At 42.1% G+C, this 25263-nt stretch overlaps 1 protein-coding gene across 3 annotated transcripts; it reads right to left on the bottom strand.

Moving 5' to 3' along the window:
- Positions 1 to 3719: 3719 nt before the first annotated feature.
- LOC103278007 (kyphoscoliosis peptidase) lies at positions 3720 to 24731 on the bottom strand. Of its 3 annotated transcripts, XM_008105531.3 has the most exons (10): positions 24553 to 24731; positions 24169 to 24276; positions 22756 to 22821; positions 21266 to 21332; positions 20032 to 20114; positions 19134 to 19245; positions 16787 to 16904; positions 9000 to 9170; positions 7965 to 8072; positions 3720 to 5863 (listed from the first exon to the last, which is right to left on the bottom strand). In XM_008105531.3, the coding sequence occupies exons 3-9, from the start codon at positions 22810 to 22812 to the stop codon at positions 7967 to 7969; spliced, it is 714 nt and encodes a 237-aa protein (XP_008103738.2). In that variant the 5' UTR covers positions 22813 to 22821; positions 24169 to 24276; positions 24553 to 24731; the 3' UTR covers positions 3720 to 5863; positions 7965 to 7966. The 3 variants fall into 3 exon arrangements, with proteins under 3 accessions (XP_008103738.2, XP_008103739.2, XP_008103737.2); XM_008105532.3 differs by lacking the exon at positions 24169 to 24276 and having other exon boundaries at positions 3720 to 5866; positions 24553 to 24730; XM_008105530.3 differs by lacking the exon at positions 24169 to 24276 and having other exon boundaries at positions 24553 to 24728.
- Between the last annotated feature and the right edge of the window lie 532 nt (positions 24732 to 25263).

Raw genomic sequence — 25263 nt, forward strand, 5'->3', positions numbered from 1 at the left:
GTTCAGAAAAGTCTGGAAGACCACATTTTTCCCACCTCCATTTTGACTAAGGCAGTGGTTCTCAACCTGTGGGTCCCCAGATGTTTTGGCCTTCAACTCCCAGAAACCCAACAGCTGGTAAATTGGTTGGGATTTATGGGAGTTGTAGGCCAAAACACCTGGGGACCCACAGGTTGAGAACCACTAGACTAAGGACTTCACTGGTGTTGTTAATGACCATCAACTTGGCTTCAATTTATGGCAACCCTACAAATAAGAGACCTTTATGTCACTCTGTCATCAACAGCCCTGGTCAGTTCTTGCAAAACTGAGGTTGTTAATTGTATTATTCCACTGATAACAGTCTTCTTCTTTTTGACTGCATCCCACTTTACTAAGCATTATAATATTTTCTAATAGGTTGTGTCATCTTATGATTTGCCCAAATATGAGAGATTCAGTATAGTAATTCTGGCTTCTTGGGTGACTTCTGGTTTGATTTGCTCCAAACTCAAGTTTGGTCATTTTGGCAGTCTATGGAATTTCCTCTAGCCTGATATTTCACTACTACTTTGGGCTTCACTACTGCTTTGGGCTTCACTACTGCTTATTATTAAAAGCTGATTGTTCACAGAGCAGCCCCATCTTGATTTGGTATGAAGGTGCACATGGTGAGAGAGGAACAGTGACCGAGGGATCTGGCAGCTAGGTGCACATTCTTTGTGTTTGTTATGAATAGGGAACCCTGCTCCTGCTGACTGCTCTGAATATGAAGAGCTGGCTGTACTCAGCACTACTTTCCTATAGAGTGTGCGTAGTATTTGTTTCATCTGTTTCATTCGTGTATTCATTTCATACCGTCCATTCAGATGCACGAAACGAGACGCCAAGGTGACCCTTGGCCAATCGGAGGCCAAGAAAACAGTAACGTGGACAGGTAGGGTATATTAGGGAGGGACTGCCCCTAAAGCGGCCATTGCGGAAGCATCCTTTGCTGCTGCTGGTAGGTGCTGGTGGGCTGGCTGGCTTGCTCTCTCCACTTGACTTGCTGGTTGCCTTGCCTTGCTGGTGAGGGCACTGGCCAAAGATTTGGGTTTTATTTTTTGCCCGGCTGCTTGCTATATTTTTTTAAAAAGTCTTTGAAGGGAAGGGGATGGGATTTTTGAAGTGGTAGGGGTGGGTTTGGCTAGGGAGCATGTGTGAGGCTTTTCTTCTTTATTCTTTGTGCCCAGGCTGTGGCGCAAGCTGGTGAGCAGCCAGCTGCAGCCAGCTGAGACTAATCACTCTGACAAGAGGTCATGAGTTCAAGGCCAGCTCGGAGCCTGCATTTGTCTTTGTCTTTGTTCTGTGTCAAGGCACTGAATGTTTGCCTTATATGTGTAATGTGATCCGCCCTGAGTCCCCTTCGTAAATAAATAAATAAATAAATAAACCCTTCTTCCTCCCCCCTATGGCTTTTAAAAAAAAAGTAATATTTTTTTAAAGGAAAGAAATCATTGGGCTTCCCTTGTGTTTAGAAATCAAACCTCCCCCCTCTCTCTCTAACTGGCCCTTGGAAAAACGACTCTTTTCTCCCTATCTCTCTGTATTGCCTCTGGATTGGCCCTCCCTTTCCTTTGGGCTGTATAGAGAACAAATACAATAGGATAGTCTTATTATTTGTTACTGATTACATATATTTTTGAAAGCAAAGACATTTTTGGGCTCCTGTCTCTATTCAAACCTTCACTCTCTGTTGTGAATGAGTCTTCTGAGGCTGTGAGTAATAATGGTGAAATCAGGAGAGGAAGGAAGAATCCTCGTGAGGAGGGCTCGCTGGAAGATTTATATAGGAAGAAAATTAGGGAGATTGATGAGGAATCTTCTAAGGAAGATTCATGTGAGGATTTGGGAGAGGGTGTTGAGGTGGAAATGGATGCTGAGGAGCCAGTGGTGATGGAGGAAGCTGGCATTGATTGGGCACGGACTCCAGAAGGGCTTGGGGAGGAATCTGGATCCATGGATGCTGTTGATGCTGGAGAGGCTTGGGTATCTTCAGAAGCAGATCCCACATGGTCTGCCTGGAGGAATGAGGGTGGTTCCACAGGTGTGGACAGAGTTGGGTGTGGGCAGAATGATATTGACTCTGATGAAGAGTTTGGGATGCCTGATCCAAGGGCGTTGGCTGTTTGGAGCTCAGATTCAGATGAAGAATTTGGGACACCTGATCCTAGGGCATTAGAAGTTTGGACGCTCCAAGGAAACCTAAATAAATTGGGAATGTTTGGCCACCATGCTTTGCATGTGGCAAGGTGTTGCTGGGTGCCATTGGGTTTCCTGTACGTGATTCTGAAGATTGGCTTGGGACTTTGCAACAGATGTAAGTTTGATCCGGGTTATTCTGCAACGGAGGGCTGGAATTGTGTGGGTTTCCCTGGACTGCATTGTTATTACTATTTTGCATTAGCTGCTGTTCGCCTTTGTTGTTTTGGCTTTCTGTGTGCCATTCTGTGATGTGGACCTTCTTTTGATGACTTCAACTCCTTGGACCTTGGACTGGAATTTGACTGGGCTTTGCTCTTCACTCCCAAAACGTGTTTTGGTGTCGCTCAATTCCGTGGCTGCTTTCTGTTGATGACTACTGGCTTTGCTCCTGGCCCTGACGCTGCCTGCTTATCCCAACTTCGGACCGGCTTGACGACGCTTTCCTGCTCTGTTCCTTCAATTTCTGGCTTGGCTTTTGCTCCTGCAGCGGTTTGACGCTGCTTGCTTATCCCAACTTCGGACCGGCTTGACGACGTTTACCTACTCTGCTCCTTCAATTCCTGGCTTGGCTTTTGCTCCTGCAGCGGTTTGACGCTGCTTGCTTATCCCAACTTCGGACCGGCTTGACAACGCTTTCCTGCTCTGCTCCTTTAACTCCTGGCTTGGCCTTTGCTCCAGCAGCGGTTTGCTGCGGGCTCGCCAGTGTCTTTCTGTTCCGCTTGCTTTGCTGCTCTCAACAGAGAGTTCTACAGCCCGGTTTGGGTGTTTGTTTTGGTTTAAAGCTACTTTTGTACTCCTGAATTTGGGAAGGTTTTGGGGGCTTCGTAGCTGTTTGCTTTTGTTTGTTTCACCATTTCATGCCCGTTTTGTGCTTTTGGGCTGAGTTCAAGTATTTTATGTTTAGTCCGGATTTTATCTCTGGTTAATCCAGATTATATGTCAGTTCATGTTTTTGGGATTTCTTCTGTTTTAACTACTTAATAACACTAAAGTTTAAGTGTTTTAAGTTTCTGCTAATTCTTTGAACTATTTTTGGACTGTTACTTTAATAAGCTATATTTTGCTCTCAGTTGGCATGACTTTTGACACTCTGTCTCTAAAACTGGCCCTTAGGAGAACTATAATTATTTTCTCCCAATGGTCCAAAAATATGTGGGGGTTTTTGGGCGCGAGATGAAAACCCCATTCAGATAGGCACCCCGTTTTCGGAAGCGGAGACGAAAATGAGCCGAAATGAATGAAACAAAACAAAATGGATTGCGATTCCATACAAATGCACATGATTACTTTCCTATACCTCAGCACTACTTTGGGGGAGTGGCGCATGTTTCTGTGAGGTAAGGGGCTATATCAATGGCAATACTGCTGCTGATAGTGTCTCCCATGTCAGACAGGCCTTTGGTGAGGAGACCAATTCAATGTGCCAAACCACTATAGCAGCAGTAATAGAGGGTTGGCATTGGTGGAGGATCTAGCAGAGATAACAGCAGTGACACTTTATTTGATATTTACTTTATTTTTATTGTTTGGGACTCAAGGCAGCTAACAACAAAAATAGCACAATATGATCAAAACAACACAAATGCATTAAAATATGAAATTTAAAAACAAATCCTTTGTGTCATGAAACAAAAAATACTCTATATACTCGAATATAAGCCTAGTTTTTCAGCCCTTTTTTTCAGACTGAAAAAGCCCCCCTTGGCTTATACTCGGGTGAGGGTCCTCGTTGGCTTATATTTGGGTCCGCTTATACTTGAGAATATATGGTACATTTATTATTTTTCTCTATTATTATTGGTATCATTACATTTATTTTTCTCTATTGTTGTTGCTGCTATTACATTTATTTTACTCTATTTTTATTATTATTATGAATACATTTATTATTTCACTCTGATATTATTATTATTATTGTATTTATTATTTTACTCTATTTATTATTACATGTATTTTTCCCATTATTATTATTATTACATGTATTATTTTACTCTATTATTATTAAAAGTATACATAAGCACATTTACATTGAAGAAGATGAGAATAATGATTTGGTCAGAGTTGGACAGTCTTATCTTAAATCTGAGCTTTATGTAAGTATTCAAAAACATTTAAACTACTGACGCCTCAATGTAATTTTATTGGTATCTATTTTTATTTCTGAAATATACTGCTCTCAGCTTATACTGGAGTCAATGTTTCCCAGGTTTTTTTGTGGTAAAACTGGGTGCCTTGGCTTATATTCGAGTCATCTTATATACGAGTATATACGATACATTTAAAGCTACACATAAAACTACACAGCCTACCCCAAATCCCACTCACAACATCCCTAGCAACCCTCCTCTCATCATTCTATGAACACCCAATGGCAGAGGTATGTTTTCACCTGCCTGCAAAAAACAAGCAGGGAGCCATGCTGGTATCTCTAGGGAGGGAGTTCAACAGTCTGAGAGCAACTACCAAAAGGATCCTCTCCCTTGTTCCCACCAAAGGCACAAGTAAATAATTCCTGAATGCTTTTAACTCTGTGATTAGCTAATCAAAAATGAAACCAGAGATCATGTCAGAGGATGAAATTCCCAGGTCAGAAGGCCCTCAACCAGCTATTGGGAAAGTGCAGAGGGCAAGTATGAGTAAGCACTGTGGCTATTACCTCAAGGCGAAAAGAATGTGAGAAGCACAAATCAGGGAAAGCTGGGAATCACGAAACTCATTGGAAAATACTATAATACTTAGTGAAGAAGAGACAGTAGGAAAAGAGGAAGATGGCATTTCAGGTGGATTGGTTTAATGAAACCCCAAGTTGTAAGACTTAAGCAGGACAGTTGATAACTCATGCATTTGGTCACATAGGATTCCTATACCACAAAAAAAACCTTAGCAATCATTTTATTCACAACTAACAGTATGCTCCTGTGAATTAGAAGTTTAGAAGGACAAGAGCATTATATATGGTATATTCTCATGTATACATCTTGAAATTGTAGTTAAAAAATCAGTCCAAAAACCTGGGCCAATTTAAGGTATTGGACCTTAACTTAAATTCAAAAGGGAACCACCCTCTTATTTTATTATTATGGCAAAAAGTGAGAGCTTGGTCCATTCCCTCTTCTCCCTCTGCCTTGGCACCTTTTCTATCTGATCTGATTGCCTGGGTAGGAAAATGGTGGTAGCAATGGTCAGGAGTGGCTGGCTCCTTGGCACAGTGCTGGAGCTTTCGCCTCTCCACAGAGGTCATACATATCAGTGATGCATTCTACTTATACTTGAGGTTAATGTATGCACAAGAATATACAGTACTATACAGAACCAATTTAATAGAGGTAGTCACAAGACTAAAGAAGAATTTATCTTAATATTAGTGCCTATTATCCCTAAGATTACATCCTCACCAAATTTCTTCCCTTACCAAAAGCTGTATGAATATGAGAAACTCTGTATTAATTGGCAATATTTCAAATATGTGTGTTAAAATAAAACAATCTAGTAGAGGGCAATTATAAAAATGTATAAATTGATGAATAATAAAACAAAAGCGACTTCATGGTAAGTATAAAGGTGACGGACAGGATCTTGGTTGAATCACCTAGTCATATCTAAAAGACGCAGAAGATGTCTTAGGGTCATTCCTTCACATCTGCTGAAGAGACATGAAACAGATAAAGCTTAAAAGGTGAAACTATAGATTACTTTAAAATAACATATACTTAAGATGGCATTCCATTCAACATGTATGATGTAAGCAGACTTACAGTATCATAAATATTGCAGTTGCCATTTACAATACTGGAACTATTGCAATGACCACAAATGCTTCCAAAAACTCAAGTTAGGACCTCATCACATTCAGTTGTCCAATGCAGGTGACAGTTAGTGTGTGTGTGTGTGTGTGGGGGGGGGGGGGGGGGGGATTCGTGCAGGCAACAGAAAAATTAGTACCATGCAGTGCCACCTTCCCCATCACATTGCAGGCAACAAAAACACAGGGAAGCTCCTGTGTTCTTTTTTCTCTGTCTTATGTTTTCACCACAGTTTTAGGATGGAGCCCCGCCGGAAGTAGCTCTACGTCGTTTGATGAGATCCAGTGGGCTTGGTCTCTGAACTGTGGTGAAAGTGTCGTACAACAGGTAAATTTCCACGTGTGATGAAGTCCTTAGAAGCCAGGCAGCTGCACAAATGAAAAAGATTCTGGGTGCTGAACCACAGTGCACTGAATGATGATATGCTCAGCTCCCTCCGGCCAGTGAGAAGTGGTATAACACACAGTCTCAACAGGATTTCACAGTATGTAGAAAATCTATCAATTTAGGTTAATTTGATTCATTTCATCAGCCCTGATAGAAGTTTAGTGAATTATTATGTGTCTGCTGTAAAACAAACAATGTATAACAGATGTATTGAATTATGTAAAATAAATATTTTTAAAAGGTTATTAAATATGCCATATTCATGTTCCAGGAAGAAAAGCAGTCATTGCTGTAGTCTTGGTGAAAGCATGAAAGCATGCATACAAAGCATCTTATTTCTTAACTCAGCGGTGGGAATTTCATAAACTACTTATATCAAATCAAGCACTGCTATAACTACATAAGTTCACTTTACCACTGAAACCTCTCACCAATATGGTTAGGAAGAAGCCAAATACACCAGTTCTGAAGAATCCAAATACTGAAGTCATTATAACAAATAAACAACAAATGGGGTAATCCTAAAGGTGAAAATCCTAGTTTAAAAATGTATATTTTCCCATTCTAGAAGGTTTATCCCATCCAAAGCCTCCTGATCTTTCAACTTGTATTTCAACACTGTATCTTGTTGTATGTGTATCTAATGTGTATCTAATGGTGTTTTATCTCATTTTAATTATGTTGTTCTCCGCCTTGAGCTGCAGGGAGAGGTGGTCAATAAATTTATTATTATTATCATCATCATCATTTTGCCAACAGGGCAGATGTATCCATGAAACTTATGTAAGCTGTTTCTTTGTAACAATAACTGCCCATTTCTGATTTTTTTTTAAAAAAAGAACTTGTTAAGAAGTATAACACTTTGGAATTTCCCATAAAGAAATGGAAGAATAGAGAAGGCATTAATGAGAAAATTAACACAGCAGATATGGGTTGAAGTACAGTAACTTAATACAGGTGATTTTTGTGACATTTGGAATAATATTTTAATATATGCCACTAGGAACAGAAAGGGTTTTCAGTTGTATGGATATTTGTGGTGCTCATTGGTTAGATTAAAAATTCAGGAATGTCATGTTGTCCTGATAGACATCCATTGTAGGAGAAAAGACAGGGTACAATCTTCCTGATACTCCCTGGCCCCTCAACCAGTTTTCATATTACTTGCTATAGTATCTTACTGAACCAATTCTGTGTGTTCTGTTTCAGGGGTGTGGTGATATCAAGCCTTCCCACAGTTTTGACAATTATGGAGTTTTGTTTAATCCCATGGCATCTGAGCTGGGCAGCCTTGCAAGAATCCATCCTATTTCCTGTGCTTTTTCACATATACATGAATCTGGTAAATGAGACCCCCAAGAGACATGTGCTGATGATATCAGCTGCTATTTCTCCTCATTTCACTTATGCTGTGCTGGGGATGCACTACTGACTGCATCCATAACAAACTTGATTATGACCAACAAACTGAATTCTTGAAAACAGGGCTCCTTTAGTTAGGTCATTCTTTTGTTTAGGTTAGGCAAATCTTAGGTGCATAGTGAACATTACCTTCAAATTGTTGCAGGGGCCGGGTCTAGAAGCTGCCACTTGGGATCATCTGGACTATGATTCTCAGCAAACAGATCAGGTTGGGTAAGAAAGTAAAACTCCTTGTGACTGTGAAAGGAAGAAGTAAATATTAATAATTCCCTTTACATTTCTTTAAGAGAGCAGAAAGGAGGAACAGACAAAACTATCTGTGATTAAATGCAGAAGACTTGGGATCAAATCCCCAAGCAATTTTGAATTTGGGGATGGCATTGAATTGTTGTTATTGCTCAGCCTAGATTCCATTCATTTCAATTTGGCTCAAGGAAGAACATGTCCCAGTGGATTATCTTCAACACATTTCCTGTCCTGTTACTTTTAAACACAATCGTCCATTATAATGAATTTAGCTAGTGACATGATTCCTTGTTATCTTCTCCAGAACATTTTCTCCAGAACATTTTCTACACTTTCATATAAAGCAGAACATCCACATTATCTGCTTTGAACTGGATTATATGAGTCTACAGTGCCATATAATCCAATTCAAAACAGATAATCTGGATTTTATATGGCAGTGTAGAAGGGGCCATAAAGAGCCAAAAACTAAACTTTGTAATGACAGAATACAGGTTACTTTAGCCCTGAAGCCAAATTGTGAAGTCCTAATTCAGTGCTCTAGGGACTGAATCCCAAATCCCAAATAGATGTCAAGTCTCCTTAAAAACCTGTGACTTTAATACCACTCTGTCAATAAATCTTACCCCCCTTCTACACTGCCATATAAAATCCAGATGATCTGCTTAGAACTAGATTATATGGCAGTATAGACTCATATAATCCAGTTCAAATCAGATAATGTGGATTATCTGATTTGATAATCTGAATTCTATGGAAATGTGGAAGGGGCCTTATATTCATGCTAAATATAACTCAGTCCTAATGGTAATGCCTCCCATTCTCCCTTGTAAAAAACCAAACAATGGAAGTAAACCCTGCCCCCATTGTGTCCTATATTGCGGTTCATGTTTTTCCTGCTGCGTCAACAGGACATACCGGAAAGTGAACTTGTCACCGTTCACATAGCCACTTCCCCACGTGCAGTCCAAAAGGTGCCACTTTCCATCAAGGTAAACAGCATTCCAGGCATGTCTCTTATCATTCTTAAAGCCGGATCCTTTCCCTTTGGCAATCCCTGTCAGCCTTTCGCAGCGTATCCCTGCAATACTGAGGGGAAGAAAAATATTTAGGAGCACTGTTTTAATCAAGAGGACTTTGGCTATTTTCACAATGAATGAACACTATTAATTTACCTAGGGGTTTTTGGGTGGGTAGGACACAAATATCCATACTAACTTGCCTTCTCTATTACCATTCTGTCCCTTTGCCTATAAGACTTAAACTATGGCAATTTTTCACCTCAAACCCTGTTCAAAAATTTCAGGGCTATTGTTCTTTTAATTAGTAGCTTATCAACTTGCACGCTTAAGTATAGCTAATCTGCTACCTCCTTCTAAATCACAGAATCTCCAGCATTCCTCAGGATGCAATCCACTATACTGCCAGAACTCAAAAGGACTTGCTTCTAAATATGTATATCTACAATTGCAGTGTTAATTAGAATGAATTAGGTCTTGTTGCAGCATGGTGGTCAGATCTTAAATGTACAGCAAGAACAGTTTCTTATTAATTTCTTGTTTTTTTATATGAATGAAATTTTCAAATGTAAAAGGTAAAGTGATGAACTATTTTCTGGGGTCCATCTACACTGAAGAATTAATGCAGTTTGACACCACTGCCATTTCTCAGTGCTATAAAATTGTGGGAGCTGTAGCTGCCAAAGAAAGCTACAGCTCCCAGGATTCCATAGCATTGAATCATGGCAGTTAAAGTGGTGTCAAACTGGAGGAATTCTTCAGTGTAGATGGACCCCAGAAGACAGTTCATTACTTTACCTTTTAATTCTATAGTGAATGCACCCCTGGTTACAACATAAAGGTTGATGGAGGATCATTGGGAAGGCAAAGGGATCAGTGCTTTGCATTGCTCTTGTTTATCTCCTCTATGATACAAAGAAACAAAAAGGAAACAAAAAAGAAAATCATGTTTATATTTGCTTCAAAATATCCACTATGCAGAGGTTATATAAAGGGCTGAAAATGGCCACCAACAGAAGAATAAGCAAACATACAAGCAAATGTTTATGTTGCTTTGACTCATTTGGTGTTAAGTAGAATTACTCCTCGTAGACACACCAGAAGAGATTACTATGTTGGGATTCCTCTTCAGAGTCAATCATGATAGCCATTCCTTCTATCCACCCCACATACATACATACATACATACAAATAAAAGAGACCCATTTCATGAACTGTTAAGGTTGTGATGACCCATGGGCCTTGTAGTCCTGCTCAGGACACTGTAATTCCTGATGAAGATGAAAACTTGGGTTTTTTACCTTCCCAGTCTGAACTGGATTCCTCTCAGCCAGATCTTTCCCAGGCCGATCTGGGAACCTTGCACCTGCAAGAAAGTTGTCTCCCCGAAGTATGTCAAACAACCCCAGAGTCTACTTCTCCCGTGTTCTTGCGCCGGGAGTTTTGTAAACAACAGAGAAGTTTGGAATCAGCTTCGCGCAGGAGTGCGAGGATAGCAGCTAAGAATGTGGCCAATTAAGTCTGCTTCTCGTGAGAATCTTTGGGGAGTCTCACATCTGGTCTCAGAGTTTAGCTTTCGGTTCTGATTCCCAGAGAACTGCTTCGGCGGGAAAGTTAGTCTCTATTTAGGTGTTTTACCCGCGTAGTAACTTCGCGGAGTCAATTCGTCAGCCTACGGAGCAGGTCGTGTCTGGACAGCGCGCTCCGATTCAAGCCTCGCTCCCGCTCAAGCCTTGCCTTGCTATCCAGCCTTCGCCTTGCTTCCCAGCCTTTGTTTACCTACGGACTTTGCCTTGTTTCCCAGGACCAATCCTTGCCTTGTACCACGGATTTTACCAAGTTATTCCACGGACCTTGTTCTTGTTCCTAGTTACCTTGTTCCACGTTTTAAGCCTTGTTTCAAGTATCAAGTTAATTCCTAGCCTTGCTCAATTTATGGACTAAAGGACCTTGTCATCTCCCCTCACTTTGCTTGGCAAGTGAGTGTTTCGGTTATTGGATTACAACTTTGGACCTTAATATTTCTTATTGGACATTATTTCCTTGGACTAATTTTGACCTTTCCTGAAAGGTCTGCTTTTGGACTATCTTTTACATTTGCTTTTACTAACTTTATATATTTCCTTAATAAAGATATTAGATAGAATCTGGCCTCTGCGTATGGTTATTGGTGCTCTGTAGCCTGGGTCGTGACAGTTTGACTCCGCCACACTAAGCACCAATTAACCTCGGCCAGAATGTCTACCGGAGTCGTACCTGGGCCGAGCGGCCAGCCGATTACCTACACCATCGACAAGGATGAGGTGGACCGAATCCGTGATAAGCTCAATGCACAGGATGGAGAAATAAGGGGTTTGAAGGAACGCGGAATTCGTCTCCCGGCCATGGCGTTGCCAACCAAGTTTACTGGAGAAGCTTCTAAGGTTCACGTCTTCCGTCGCCAATGCCAAGCTTATCTAGAGGCCCGTGCTGCCGAGTTTCCCCAAGAAGACATCAAAGTGGCATGGGTTTACAGTCTTCTAGACGGGCCAGCGGCCAGCTGGGCGACGGCGCTGTTCGACCAAACCTCTCCACACCTAAGATCAGCGCAACACTTCTTGGACCACCTCAAGGAGACTTGGGGAATCGAGGACAATTTGGAGGCAGCCGGTCACAAACTCCGTCGCCTTTTCCAAGGAGACAGACCTATGTCTCAGTATATAGCCGAGTTCCGAGTGCTGGCCCACAACACCGGCTGGAACGATGTAGCCCTCAGGGGACAATTCCGGGAGGGTCTTAACATTGAAATGCTGGAAGAAATCTCCAAGGTGGATCCTCCCCAGACCCTCGAGGCCCTCATTGATCAATGTTTACGGGCTGAAGTCATGATTGCCAACAGGAAACAGTGGGTTCGAGGCCAGGGCAGTAGAGCCGGGGCAAAACCCCCCGCTCCCGCCAGCGTTCAGCCACGCCCGGTGTGGAGACCCCCACCGCCAACCCCATACCCCAGAGGAGGCGAGGAGGTGCCGATGCAGTTGGGCAACGTGCGTCCCAGACTAGATGCCGCCGAGAAGGCCCGTCGTCAACGCTTAAACCTCTGCTGGTATTGCGGGAACGGGGGCCACTTCGCCAGAGAGTGCCCAGCCAAAGGGAAGCCCGCCGCCCGTCTTGCGGCGGCGTCCTCCACGGAGACGAAGGCGTCTGAGCCGACTGGCACACAGCCGGCGGGGGAAGCCAACGACCGGGTGTAGAGAGGCTCGCCAACCCGGTCAAAAAATCCATCCAAGAGCCGCCAACCGGGGTCCTGTTCCTTCTCGTGGTCACATTATGGTCAGCAAAAAGGGGACCCGTCATGATCCACGCCATGATAGACTCTGGAGCTACCAACAATTTCATTGATAGAGAGTATGCCGACTCTCTGGGATTACAATATCATGATTTCAAGAATGCCCGTGTGGTGCAAGCCATAGACGGCCGCCCCCTCAAGACGGGTCCCGTAAGTCAGTGGTCGGAACCCACCAGGATGTGGATAAGGGAACATATGGAAGAGATTTCCTTCTTTGTTACCGAGGTTCCCCATTTCCCTGTGATTTTGGGAATTCCATGGCTGACTCTCCACGACCCTAACATCTCCTGGTCCAACAGAGAACTGCAGTTTGCTTCACCGTACTGCCAAAACCATTGCCTCGTAGCCAAGGTATGCCATGCCACAGACACCGAGCCCATCATCACCTTGCCAAAGAAGTATTCCGAGTATTGGGATGTATTCAATGAGAAAGAGGCCGAAAAACTACCCCCACATAGACCTTATGACTGTGCCATTGACTTGGTGGAGGGGGCCCCGATCCCGCGAGGGCATCTCTACTCCCTGACTGAACCAGAGCAAGAGGCTCTCAGGGAATTCCTAGAGACAAACCTTCGCAAGGGATTCATCAGACCCTCTCAATCCCCAGCCGCCTCCCCAGTGATGTTTGTGAAGAAGAAGTCAGGGGAACTACGCTTGGTGGTGGACTACAGAGCATTGAACAATATCACCAAGCGGAACAGCTATCCCCTGCCCTTAATCTCGGATCTACTGGATCGGCTTCGAGGAGCCAAGGTTTACACCAAGCTGGATCTTCGGGGGGCTTACAACTTAGTTCGCATCAGGGAAGGGGACGAGTGGAAGACCGCCTTCCAGACCAAATTCGGATTATTCGAGTCCCGAGTTATGAATTTCGGTTTATCCGGAGCCCCCGCAACGTTCCAGCATTTTGTCAATGACATTTTTCAGGACTATCTAGACAGGTTCTTGATAATCTACCTGGACGATTTTTTGGTGTTTTCTAGATCACAATCAGAACATGAGAACCACGTCAAAATGGTGTTACAACGATTGCGGGATCATGGACTTTATGCCAAGCTGGAAAAATGCGCCTTTGACCTACAAGAGGTAGATTTCCTTGGTTACCGCATCTCGCCTCTAGGGCTTTCCATGGATCCAGCCAAGGTTTCAGCAGTATTGGAATGGCGGGCGCCAACTAACAAGAAAGAGGTGCAGCGTTTCTTGGGGTTCGCGAACTATTACCGCAAGTTCATTCCAGATTTTGCCCGCTGGTCCGACCCCATCACTAGCTGCATCCGTGGAAAGCAGCCTTTCCGCTGGACTGATCAAGCAGAGAAAGGGTTCCAGCAACTAAAGAAACTATTCACCTCCCAGCCAATTCTACAGCACCCAAATCCTGGAACCCCTTTTGTGGTGCAAGCGGACGCTTCCGATGTGGCAATTGGGGCTGTACTCTTACAACCGGTGGGAGATCACCTCCATCCCTGTGCCTTTTATTCTCGTCAACTAACCACACCAGAGAGGAATTACACCATTTGGGAAAAAGAACTACTGGCCATAAAGGCAGCTTTTGAAACTTGGAGACATTGGCTAGAAGGGGCCAAATTTCCCATTGAAGTCCACACTGATCATCGTAATCTAGAACATCTAAGAACTGCCCGCAAACTAAATCAGAGGCAGCAACGTTGGGCTTTATTCTTTGAACGTTTCAACTTCCAGATCCATTATGTGACCCCAGCCCAAACCAAACAAGCAGACGCCCTGTCACGTAAACCGGAATACGCTGCAGGACGCAAGGAGACCTTTGAATCCCAACTGCTACAACCCGAGAACTTTGCCACGCTCACGGTGGGGAACACCAAATCCATTCCCATTGGTTCAACTTCCCCTACTCCAGGACCCATCTGTGCTCAAGAAATCAGGGCTAGTCAGCAAGCAGATGCCTGGGCGCAGGACCAACTTCGCCAAGGTTTGCATTTTCCCTTTTCGCTTAAAGATGGGCTGCTCTGCTATAGAAATCATGTTTATATCCCACCCGGACCGGGCAGGGAAAAAGCGCTTCGTCTGTGTCATGACTGCAAACCAGCAGGACACTTCGGACTATTTAAAACTATGCATTTGATCCTAAGGGATTTTTGGTGGCCCAAGATCCGCAAGGATGTGGAAAAATATGTCAACACCTGCCCTGTATGCCAGCGCTCCAAGATACGAAGGGAGAAGCCCTCAGGGCTTTTACACCCCCTTCCTACCCCATCTCGCCCATGGGAAATAATTTCCGCGGATTTCATCACTGACCTACCACCTTCCTGTGGATTCACCACGATCCTAGTGGTGGTGGACCTTTTCACCAAGTTAGCCCATTTCATTCCCTGCGAAGGCCTCCCCACGGCCAAAGAAACTGCGGATCTATTTCTTCAACATGTTTTCAGACTACATGGATTGCCCAAGAGTTTAGTCACAGACCGTGGATCTCAATTCACCTCTCGTTTTTGGAAGGCACTACAAAAACTATTGGGCATAGACTCTCGCTTATCTTCAGCTCATCATCCCCAAACAGATGGGCAAACGGAGCGCACCAATGCCACTTTGGAGCAGTATCTTCGCTGTTATGTAAACTACCAACAGGACAATTGGGCTTCTCTGTTACCACTGTCTGAGTTTGCCTACAACAATGGAGTTCAAGCTTCTACAAAAGAAACGCCGTTCTTTGCAAACTACGGCTTCCATCCACGTTTCTTTCCCCCTGTCATTGAAACTTCAGAAGTTCCCGCAGCAGAGGATTGGCTGCAGGAACTCACAGCGGTGCAACAACTTTTGCTCCAGCAATTGGACCAAGCCAAGGAGGACTATAAACGCCACGCTGACAAACACCGCCAGCCGGGCCCCGAAATCAAGGTAGGAGATCGGGTTTTTCTGTCCACTCGCTTTCTGCCCTCCCACCGCCCTTGCCGGAAGTTAGATGCCCGTTTCATTGGTCCCTATCCAGTGGTGGCGCAATTAAACCCCGTGACTTTCAAACTCCAACTTCCGCGTTCAATGCGCATCCACCCAGTGTTTCACCGTTCCCTGCTCCTTCCGGCGGATGGTGTGCGTCCTGATACAGACCAACCGGCCCCCCCTCCTGTTTTGATGAATGGGGAGGAGGAGTTCGAGGTTGAGGACATTTTGGATTCTCGCTTTCACCGCCGCCGCCTACAATATCTCATTGACTGGGTGGGTTTTGGCCCTGAGGAACGCTCTTGGGAAGACGCCTCCAATGTCCATGCTCCTGAGCTAACCCGTCGCTTTCATCAGACCTATCCCGCCAAGCCGCGTCCTCGCGCCTCGGGGAGAGGGCCCCAGTTTGGGAGGGGCCTTGAGGAGGGGGATAGTGTGATGACCCATGGGCCTTGTAGTCCTGCTCAGGACACTGTAATTCCTGATGAAGATGAAAACTTGGGTTTTTTACCTTCCCAGTCTGAACTGGATTCCTCTCAGCCAGATCTTTCCCAGGCCGATCTGGGAACCTTGCACCTGCAAGAAAGTTGTCTCCCCGAAGTATGTCAAACAACCCCAGAGTCTACTTCTCCCGTGTTCTTGCGCCGGGAGTTTTGTAAACAACAGAGAAGTTTGGAATCAGCTTCGCGCAGGAGTGCGAGGATAGCAGCTAAGAATGTGGCCAATTAAGTCTGCTTCTCGTGAGAATCTTTGGGGAGTCTCACATCTGGTCTCAGAGTTTAGCTTTCGGTTCTGATTCCCAGAGAACTGCTTCGGCGGGAAAGTTAGTCTCTATTTAGGTGTTTTACCCGCGTAGTAACTTCGCGGAGTCAATTCGTCAGCCTACGGAGCAGGTCGTGTCTGGACAGCGCGCTCCGATTCAAGCCTCGCTCCCGCTCAAGCCTTGCCTTGCTATCCAGCCTTCGCCTTGCTTCCCAGCCTTTGTTTACCTACGGACTTTGCCTTGTTTCCCAGGACCAATCCTTGCCTTGTACCACGGATTTTACCAAGTTATTCCACGGACCTTGTTCTTGTTCCTAGTTACCTTGTTCCACGTTTTAAGCCTTGTTTCAAGTATCAAGTTAATTCCTAGCCTTGCTCAATTTATGGACTAAAGGACCTTGTCATCTCCCCTCACTTTGCTTGGCAAGTGAGTGTTTCGGTTATTGGATTACAACTTTGGACCTTAATATTTCTTATTGGACATTATTTCCTTGGACTAATTTTGACCTTTCCTGAAAGGTCTGCTTTTGGACTATCTTTTACATTTGCTTTTACTAACTTTATATATTTCCTTAATAAAGATATTAGATAGAATCTGGCCTCTGCGTATGGTTATTGGTGCTCTGTAGCCTGGGTCGTGACAAAGGTTTAAGAACTACTGAGCATAATTCAGTACATCTTACCAGCACATTGTTTCAAAAAGTTTAGCATATCCAGCACAGATAGTCTTTCCTGACTTAAGAATACCCTCTGGGTCAAGAGATGTCTTGGTATTACCACGGAGCCATTCCACATCATATTCTGAAGAGACATAAGTGAGACGTTACGTCAAACCATGGAACAACTTTATTTGAATTATGCATTTTATTTATTTATTTACAGTATTTATATTCCACCTTTCTCACCTTGAGGGGGACTCAGGGCGGATCACAATGTACACTTACATGGCAAACATTCAATACCATTAGACATACAGACAGAGATAGAGATGAAGACACAGAGACAATTTAACATTTTTTCCCCAGCTTCCAGGCTTCATGAGGGTATGCTTGATTCCAGCCACAGGGGGAGGTGCTGCTTCATCATCCACTGTGACACAGTCCTTGATGAATTGCTTCCTCATTCCTTTCTGCATACTGCTGGACGATTTTTATGGTGTTGTAAATTAATTAAATTAGCCTCCCCGCATAAGCGGTACCTAAATTTTCCTACTTAATAGATGCAACTATCTTTCAGGTTGCTTAGGTCAACAACGAGTTGAGCTATTTTTAATAGTTGGGTGCTCACTCAGACGCGGGCTGGCTTCGAACTCATGACCTCTCAATCAGTAGTGATTTATTGCAGCTGGTTACTAACCAGCTGCGCCACAGATCCCATTTTCAAATGCAATCATAAAGAAGATAACACCACATGTAATATATTACTATAAATAAATAACAATAATAGCAGGCATCTAGTTAAAACTCTTTTCAACAGCTGCTCAGTTTAAAGATCTGCCTGAATCACAACATCTTTGCTTGTCAGTGGATGGACAATAAAATGGAAGCCAGATGAGTTCCCTCAGTTAGTATATTCTAATTGTAACAGCTACAAATGTGATTCTTCACACCAAACATGCCTCTGGTGTAGTCAAGAAAGGGGATTTCTCCAAGGCATCATCCTAGAGAGGATGATACAAAAGTACAATCCTTCAAATGACAGACTCAAGATGTATAGGGCTGTATAGTTCATAACTACCACTTTGAATTTTGCTCAGATAATACCGAATAATGTAAGAAAGGAGTCAGGTGCTGCCTGTAAGCAACTTTGCATCTACACTTAGAATTAAAGACACCACGTTAACTGCCATGGCTCAGTGCTATGAAATCATGGGAGTTGTGGTCCACTTTAACCGTCATGGCTAATCACAGCCTAACCTCCATTTATTTCTTCCTACTCAAGTCTTGTAATTTTACCACATAACCTTGTGGCTCCTATCTCTTTCAATAGTGCCTCTCTGATTCAGCATCCAGGACTTTTAAATCATCTTCAGGTTTCCTTAGGTAGCCCAATGTCTTTCTCCTAAGTAAAACTATCCCCGATGCAGGGATTAAAAGGGCAGTCTAGAGGTGTTTGAATGAATGTTCAGATCCCAAATCAGCCTCCCGTAGCTAAGCAAACACTAACAACCCAACTAACCAGTGATTAACACTGGATGCAATTGGCTATCCTTTGCCCAAAGGGAATGCTCATTTTGCTAATGTAAAAGATCTGTAGGCTTTTTCCCCTCTCCGAAGCTTTTGTAGGATTTTTCATCCTTTTACAGTAAGCATTAGAGGACCAATTTCTGTGCCAGGATTTCTTCTGGGTTTGTATTGTTGGTCAACTGCTTTGCATTAGCAAAATGTTTGAGATCAAGTAACCCTTCTAGTAGCTATTTTAGCATTGTTAGTCATTTGAGTCATTAAGAGAAGAAAAGCAGGATAGAATTATAATTAATGATTATTATAACAGCAATAACAGTATGAATTGCTTTCATAGTTTTTAAAGTTTTATACAGTAGAGTCTAGCTTATCCAACCTTCGCTTATCCAACATTCTGTATTATCCAACGCAGTTTGCCATTTAGTAGTCAATGTTTTTGTAGTAAGATTTTCAATATATCGCAAAGTTTTGGTGCTAAATTCATAAATACAGTAATTATTACATAACGTTATCATGTATTGAACTGCTTTTTCTGTTGTAAAACATTATATTTTGGTGCTTAATTTGTAAAATCATAACATAATTTGATGTTTAATAGGCTTTTCCTTAATCCCTCCTTATTATCCAACATTTTCGCTTATCCAACATTCTGCCGGCCCGTTTATGTTGGATAAGTGAGACTCTACTGTATTTATATTTTAATGTCTTTATACTATTTTTAATTAGCATTGCTTTATATTTATTGCTAGCTACCTTGATGGAAATGCCCTTCTTTTTTGTGGAACACGATCCTTATTTTGGTTGTAAAAAGCATGGAACCTCCAACATGGTCAAAACTGGCACCTACCAATATGATGGCAAATCCACATCCAAATGGCTCTGACTTTCTTCAGATCGGTGGGGGCTTTTTGGACCAAGACTTTCACCAGATTTTCCACACTGTCTCTGACATTTACCTCCTTAATAAATAAAAGGTGAACATAATCCACAACAGTTAATACAGAAGAAGTCTATCAAAGTGCCACCATTACTCAGTTTTGCTTATTTTGGCTTTTAGAGAGAGTTCAAATTCTTTTTCCTATATATATATATAAATTTGGCTCAGAATTTTCACCAAGCATCACATTTCAAACGAGTTAATCGTCCCCCCAGTAGCTTTCTTCATTGTCCAACTTTCAGATCCATATACAGAAATTCAAAATCGATGGCAGGGATACTAAATTGGATACTCAGTGAAATATGTGACATTATTGTCATCAAAATCATTTTTTACCCAGAGTAAAACATTGTTACACTATAATCTCATAAAGATTTTAGTGAATTATAATTACCAGGCTTTTTTTTTGGGGGGGGGGGGATAACAAAGTCTGTATTCTTAACAGGACCTAATAGAAAGAAATGGAAATGAGTTTGGTATTGATAGTAGTCAACTCAGTCTCATGTGATCTGATCTTTAGTTTTTCTCATGAATGTCAAAAGCTAAAGAGGAGATGAAATGTTATCCTAGAATAATTATATATATTAAATATATTACAGGTGTATTGCAAAGCAGGCAAAGTTTTGCCTACAAACCACTTTTGTATCTAAAAATATTTGCCATTTCTAGAAGACATTATCTAATTCTCAATCTATATTATCTATTTGTTTATTTCACATATATTCTGCTGTTCTCGCAAAAAAGGATATAAGGAGGCATTAGAAAGATCTACAACAGCTGGTTATATATCATACTATACCATACTCACTTTTGAAGCATAAGTGTCCAGTTCCTTGAATTGATTCAAGTTTATTGGTATTGATTTCTTATTAGGTTTATAACATGGATAAACTAGAAACAAACATAGAAGAAATTAAGGAAGTATAGTAGAGGAATAACATAATGTCAAAAAAGGGGTTTGTTCTACTTTCCCCTGCAAATTTAAAAATAAGCAAGAGAACATGGGAGAACTTCTCTTACATAGTTGCCAAGGTTGTTCTGCTAGAAAGAATCCAATGGTTGGACCTTTTATCTGGACAAATAAAATTACCTTTCTTCCTGCTGTCTGTTATCACATCATATAAAAAAAGGCTGGGGTATGACCTGATTTGATATATAGGCTATTTCATGTGAACAATGGTAGGCACCCAATTATTATTTTTTCCATTCAAATAGAGTGGTATCCTATATATTTTGAAAGATTTTTGCAAACTCAATTTTTTTAAATAATCCTTTTCTGTAACCACCTTGAGTCCCTTTGTCATGTGAAAGGCTGTGAGTCTTCTCAATTACTTTATCATTCATATCTAAAACGGCTATTTTCAGAGTTGGGAAAGTGAAAGGCACAAGGAACTACTACAGTAGAGTCTCACTTATCCAAGCCTCTGGATAAGCCAAGCCATTTTTGTAGTCAATGTTTTCAATATAGCGTGATATTTTGGTGCTAAATTCGTAAATACAATAATTACAACATAACATTACTGCATATTGAACTACTTTTTCTGTCAAATTTGTTCTATAACATGATGTTTTGGTGCTTAATTTGTAAAATCATAACCTAATTTGATGTTTAATAGACTTTTCCTTAATCCCTCCTTATTATCCAAGTTATTCGCTTATCCAAGCTTCTGCCGGCCTGTTTAGCTTGGATAAGTGAGACTCTACTGTATATACTGGAGGTCTTTTTAGATTATTTTCCTTAATATTTCCTTACTACACCCTCTCCATTTTGCACCCAAAGCTATAGTGCATCTGTGAATCAGTGAAATGGCACTCATGTAATACAGTACTATAACCTAGAAACAAAATAAATAAAAAGCAAGGAAGGAAGGAAGGAAAGAAGGAAGGAGAAAAAAGCACACCCTTCAAACCTTTGGATTACCTCAACTGTGTTGTTGTGTGTCTTCATGTTGCTTCACAGAACTTAAAAGGTTCCCCTTATTGAAACACACAGAAATTGAACCAAAAGTTGATTAATCAGAATAAAAAGATCAAGCTCTTACCAATCTCACCAGGACAGCATCGTTCCCCCTGATAATTTTGGTCCGGTTTTTCCAACATCTTGGAAAGCTAGGGAAGTATCGTTGTTGGTATTGAGACAAAAAAGAAAAGAAAACATGAGTTTTGAAATAACAAGGAAATCCTCTTAGGGTGCATCTACACTGTAGAATGAATGCAGTTCGACAGTACTTTGTCACTGCTCAATGCTATGAATGTATGAGAGTTGTAGTTTGGTCAGGTACCAACACTTTTGATAGAGAAGGCTACAGACCATGTCAAATGTCAAGTCCCATGGTTCCATGGCATCAGTTAAAGTGATGTCAAACTGCATTCATTTTATAAGTGTAAATCAGGTATAGGCAAACTTTGGCCCTTGTGGTGTTGTGGACCTCAAGACCCACAGCCTACTCCCAAAGTAGGCTGTTAGGAATTGTGGGGGTTGAAGTCCACAACACTGGGTGGGCCAAAGTTTGCCCATGCCTGGTCTAGATGCACCCTTCAGTAAGTGTGACTCATGAACCACAGACTAGCAGCCCAAGAACCACCTCCAAAGCATCTTGTCTCCCCCATTAAAAAAAAATCTGCCCAAAATATGTTACCTAAACACCATGAGAATGTAGTAGAGTTTCACTTTTCTGCACCCTACATGAAAAACAATAATTTTTCAGCTGAGAACAGATGTTCTGGCTCATGGGATTCCCCCGCCCCTGTGTGCAATTGCTCATCTGTGCAATAAAGCAGAGATAAGGTATAGATTATCCTTGTTTGGCTGCTTTCAGATTCAAAACTCTATTACAGGTGCAAAACCCATTTACTTAAAGGACCCCTTCTGTCCATATAATCCTTCCAGATCGTTAAGATCAGCGACAGCAGTGGTTCTCAACCTGTGGGTCCCCAGATGTTTTGGCCTTCAACTCCCAGAAATCCTAACAGCTGGTAAACTGGCTGGGAGTTCTGGGAATTGTAAGCCAAAACACCTGGGGACCCACAGGTTGAAAACCACTGAGCCCTGCTAATATATGCCTCCCAGGAAGGGAAGTTTTGTGAGCAGAAATACCAAAGGGATAGTCTTTCCTGTTCTGGACCCACATTTGTGAAAATCCTCCTGATTTCTCTTCTTGTCCCTCCTTCTCACCTTTAGACAGGTCTTACAAATATTTGTTTTTTAAATTTCAGACTGTTTTTAAAAGAAAGGGTAGAATATTTTACTAAAAATGTATGGGGAGAAATGGCCCTCGATGTTGGAAGGGTTCAACCCTTAGTAAAACCAATTTCAAGGGGAAAAAATCCCTATGCATCTTTAGGCCCTTAAAGAATCCACCAGATATGATTCTATTGGTAGTTTAACACTTACATTCACAGAGATCAAAACATGGATACACTCAATACACACAAGGAACTAGAATAAAATAAAAGCCAGATCTGTCTGACTGCATTGGTCCTTCAAAAATGCTACAAGAGTAAAGTTATATAAATGCACATGGATAGATACCTTTTGTGAATTTGTTTGTGTTTCATAGATCAATGTGTCAAAAAGGTATTTGAACATTGTTATAATCTGGAACACAAGGAAAACAAAACATAAGTAAAAATACACAAATATATAAATTTATTTATTTATTTATTTATTTCCAATATTTCTATCCCGCCCTTCTCACCCGAAGGGACTCAGGGTGGCGTACAATTGGCAACAATTCGATGCCGACACATCATTAAAAACAACAACATATAAAAATGTATTACAACCAGTTAAATACAGTATAAAATACAAAACATAAAACGTATGCTTAAAATCCGTTCGTCCAATATCCTCCTACTTTATCCATATAACAGTCTGGGTCGTCTTTGTCATTTACTCGTTAAAAGCCTGGGCACATAGCCATGTTTTTAAGGCTTTCCTAAAACTCAAAAGGGTTGGGCTTGCCATATATCTCTGGGGAGGGTGTTCCACAGCCAGGGAGCCACCACCGAGAAGGCCCTGTCCCTCGTTCCCACCAACCGACCCACCTCGTTCCCACCAGCCCACCACCAAGAAGGCCCTGTCCCTCGTTCCCACCAACCGACCCACCTCGTTCCCACCAGCCCACCACCAAGAAGGCCCTGTCCCTCGTTCCCACCAGCATCAAACTATTATGTTCTTTGCTCCACAGAACAGGTGTGCCCGTGTCTAAACCCTGACAGCTGCCAATATCATATAGATGTGGAGAGAATACATCTGGAACATGGCCATACAGCCTGGAAAACACACAACAACCCTCAGAATATTCTGCTCTGAGGCTGCTCTCGATTCCCGGTCTCAATGCCATACCTACTTATAATGCATCGTTATATTGATGGCCTTGTGTTTCCCTTGCCTAAATTCAGATCAGAAACAACTTTTCTCCTTCACCTTGGGGTTCTCAACTACTCCTCAGCTGAGCCCCACCATGAATGGGGTACTGCTGATTGAATGGCTGGATGCCTCCTTCTGATCTCAGAGTAAGCAGCTTTGACAATGGGGCTTTGTCAAGGAGGTGCTTGCCTGGAAAGGCAGTGGCAGTGCTTTGCAGTCCCCCAAAAAAGACACCATTTATTTTTCCTTTATAACAGGGCCCCGATCTACACATTTTTTAAAAATTGTGACATTTCCTACTCAACAATCGTCTCCCCGTCCCCTGCCCCAATATGCCAACCTCATCTGGATGAACATGATGGAAAAACAATAATTTTTCCTGGAAATTGTGGCACAAGAAGTGAGTTTTTAAAAATGCATCAAACCTTAAAGAAAGGGCTGTCATTGTTAAAAAAGCTGTACATGTGTGTGTTCCTACGGAACTAGAATAAAGATGGGAAGGGACATTTTGGTAACCCCCACCAAGTTACTCAGATTTTAGCACAGGTTTTACCCTGAGAAAATGTTCCCTACCTATGTGGCTGCTCTGCAAATGTAACTTAGTCTCTATTGCAACTGTTTCTAGCTGAGCTCCTGGTTCTAAAAGCTGGCAGAGTTGTGGTAGGGAAGGAGACGTGCCACCTGGAACAAAGGAAAGGCAGGTGAGGAGAGTAACCTTTTAAATGTACTGAGGATGCATCTACACTGTTGGATTAATGCAGTTTGAAACCACTTTAACTTCCATGGTGCAATGCTGTTGTAGCTATCTCTGCCAAAGAGTGCTGCATTAATTCCATGATGTAGTTGAACCCTTATTTTTAAAGTTTTTAAAAAGATACCTAAGAAAGACAGTATAAGAGAGGGCAGAGTAGGCATCAAAAGAAACTAACTTGCGTCTTGAGTCAGAGTCGAACTTACCACACAGGTGTTTTCTCCGCAGATGTTCTGAATAATTGGAAATGGAACTTCTGGAAGGTGACTTCTTATTTATTTTGTTTTGCCAAGTGAGGGGACTAAAGGGCAGGGTTCTTAGGTCTCCTTATCAGGAGAAGAAAGCCACACAAAACAGAAACAGAAAGTGGGAAACCTGGCTTACTTCTAAAGTGGGGCGGGAGAAGGAAAGGGGCTTTCCAGTTTATCTTCCACTTTCTCTTTTCACATTCTTCAAATCTCTTAAATTCTAGATGTCTGTATATATACAGCGGCCCCATGCTATTTGTTGGTCTTTGGTTCCAGAATCCCCCGTGAATACCAAAATGTGTGGATGCTCAAGTCCCATTATATGCAATGCCATAGTAAAATGGTGTTCCTTATATAAAATAGCAACATCGAGGTTTTTCTTTTGATGGAGCAAGAAACCTCATATTGGCCAGGGTGTAAGTTGGTTAATAAATCACCAAAGAATTTACTACATTTGTTTACCCATATAAGTGAAACGTGGCAAAACATGGTCAAGGAAAAACCAATAAGAAAGGGAAACTCCAGATTATGTCTTATATGAGATAAGGCAAAAATGTATAAACACAACAAGCCTCAGATGTTAGGAGCTCCTGATTTGGAGTTTCAATTACTGCTGTGCCAGGTTTGTGTCTGCAGGCCTAGTCACAAGATGAAACAGGCTTTTAAATA

Source organism: Anolis carolinensis, chromosome 2, assembly GCF_035594765.1.
Source record: "Anolis carolinensis isolate JA03-04 chromosome 2, rAnoCar3.1.pri, whole genome shotgun sequence".
Lineage (NCBI taxonomy): Eukaryota > Metazoa > Chordata > Lepidosauria > Squamata > Dactyloidae > Anolis > Anolis carolinensis.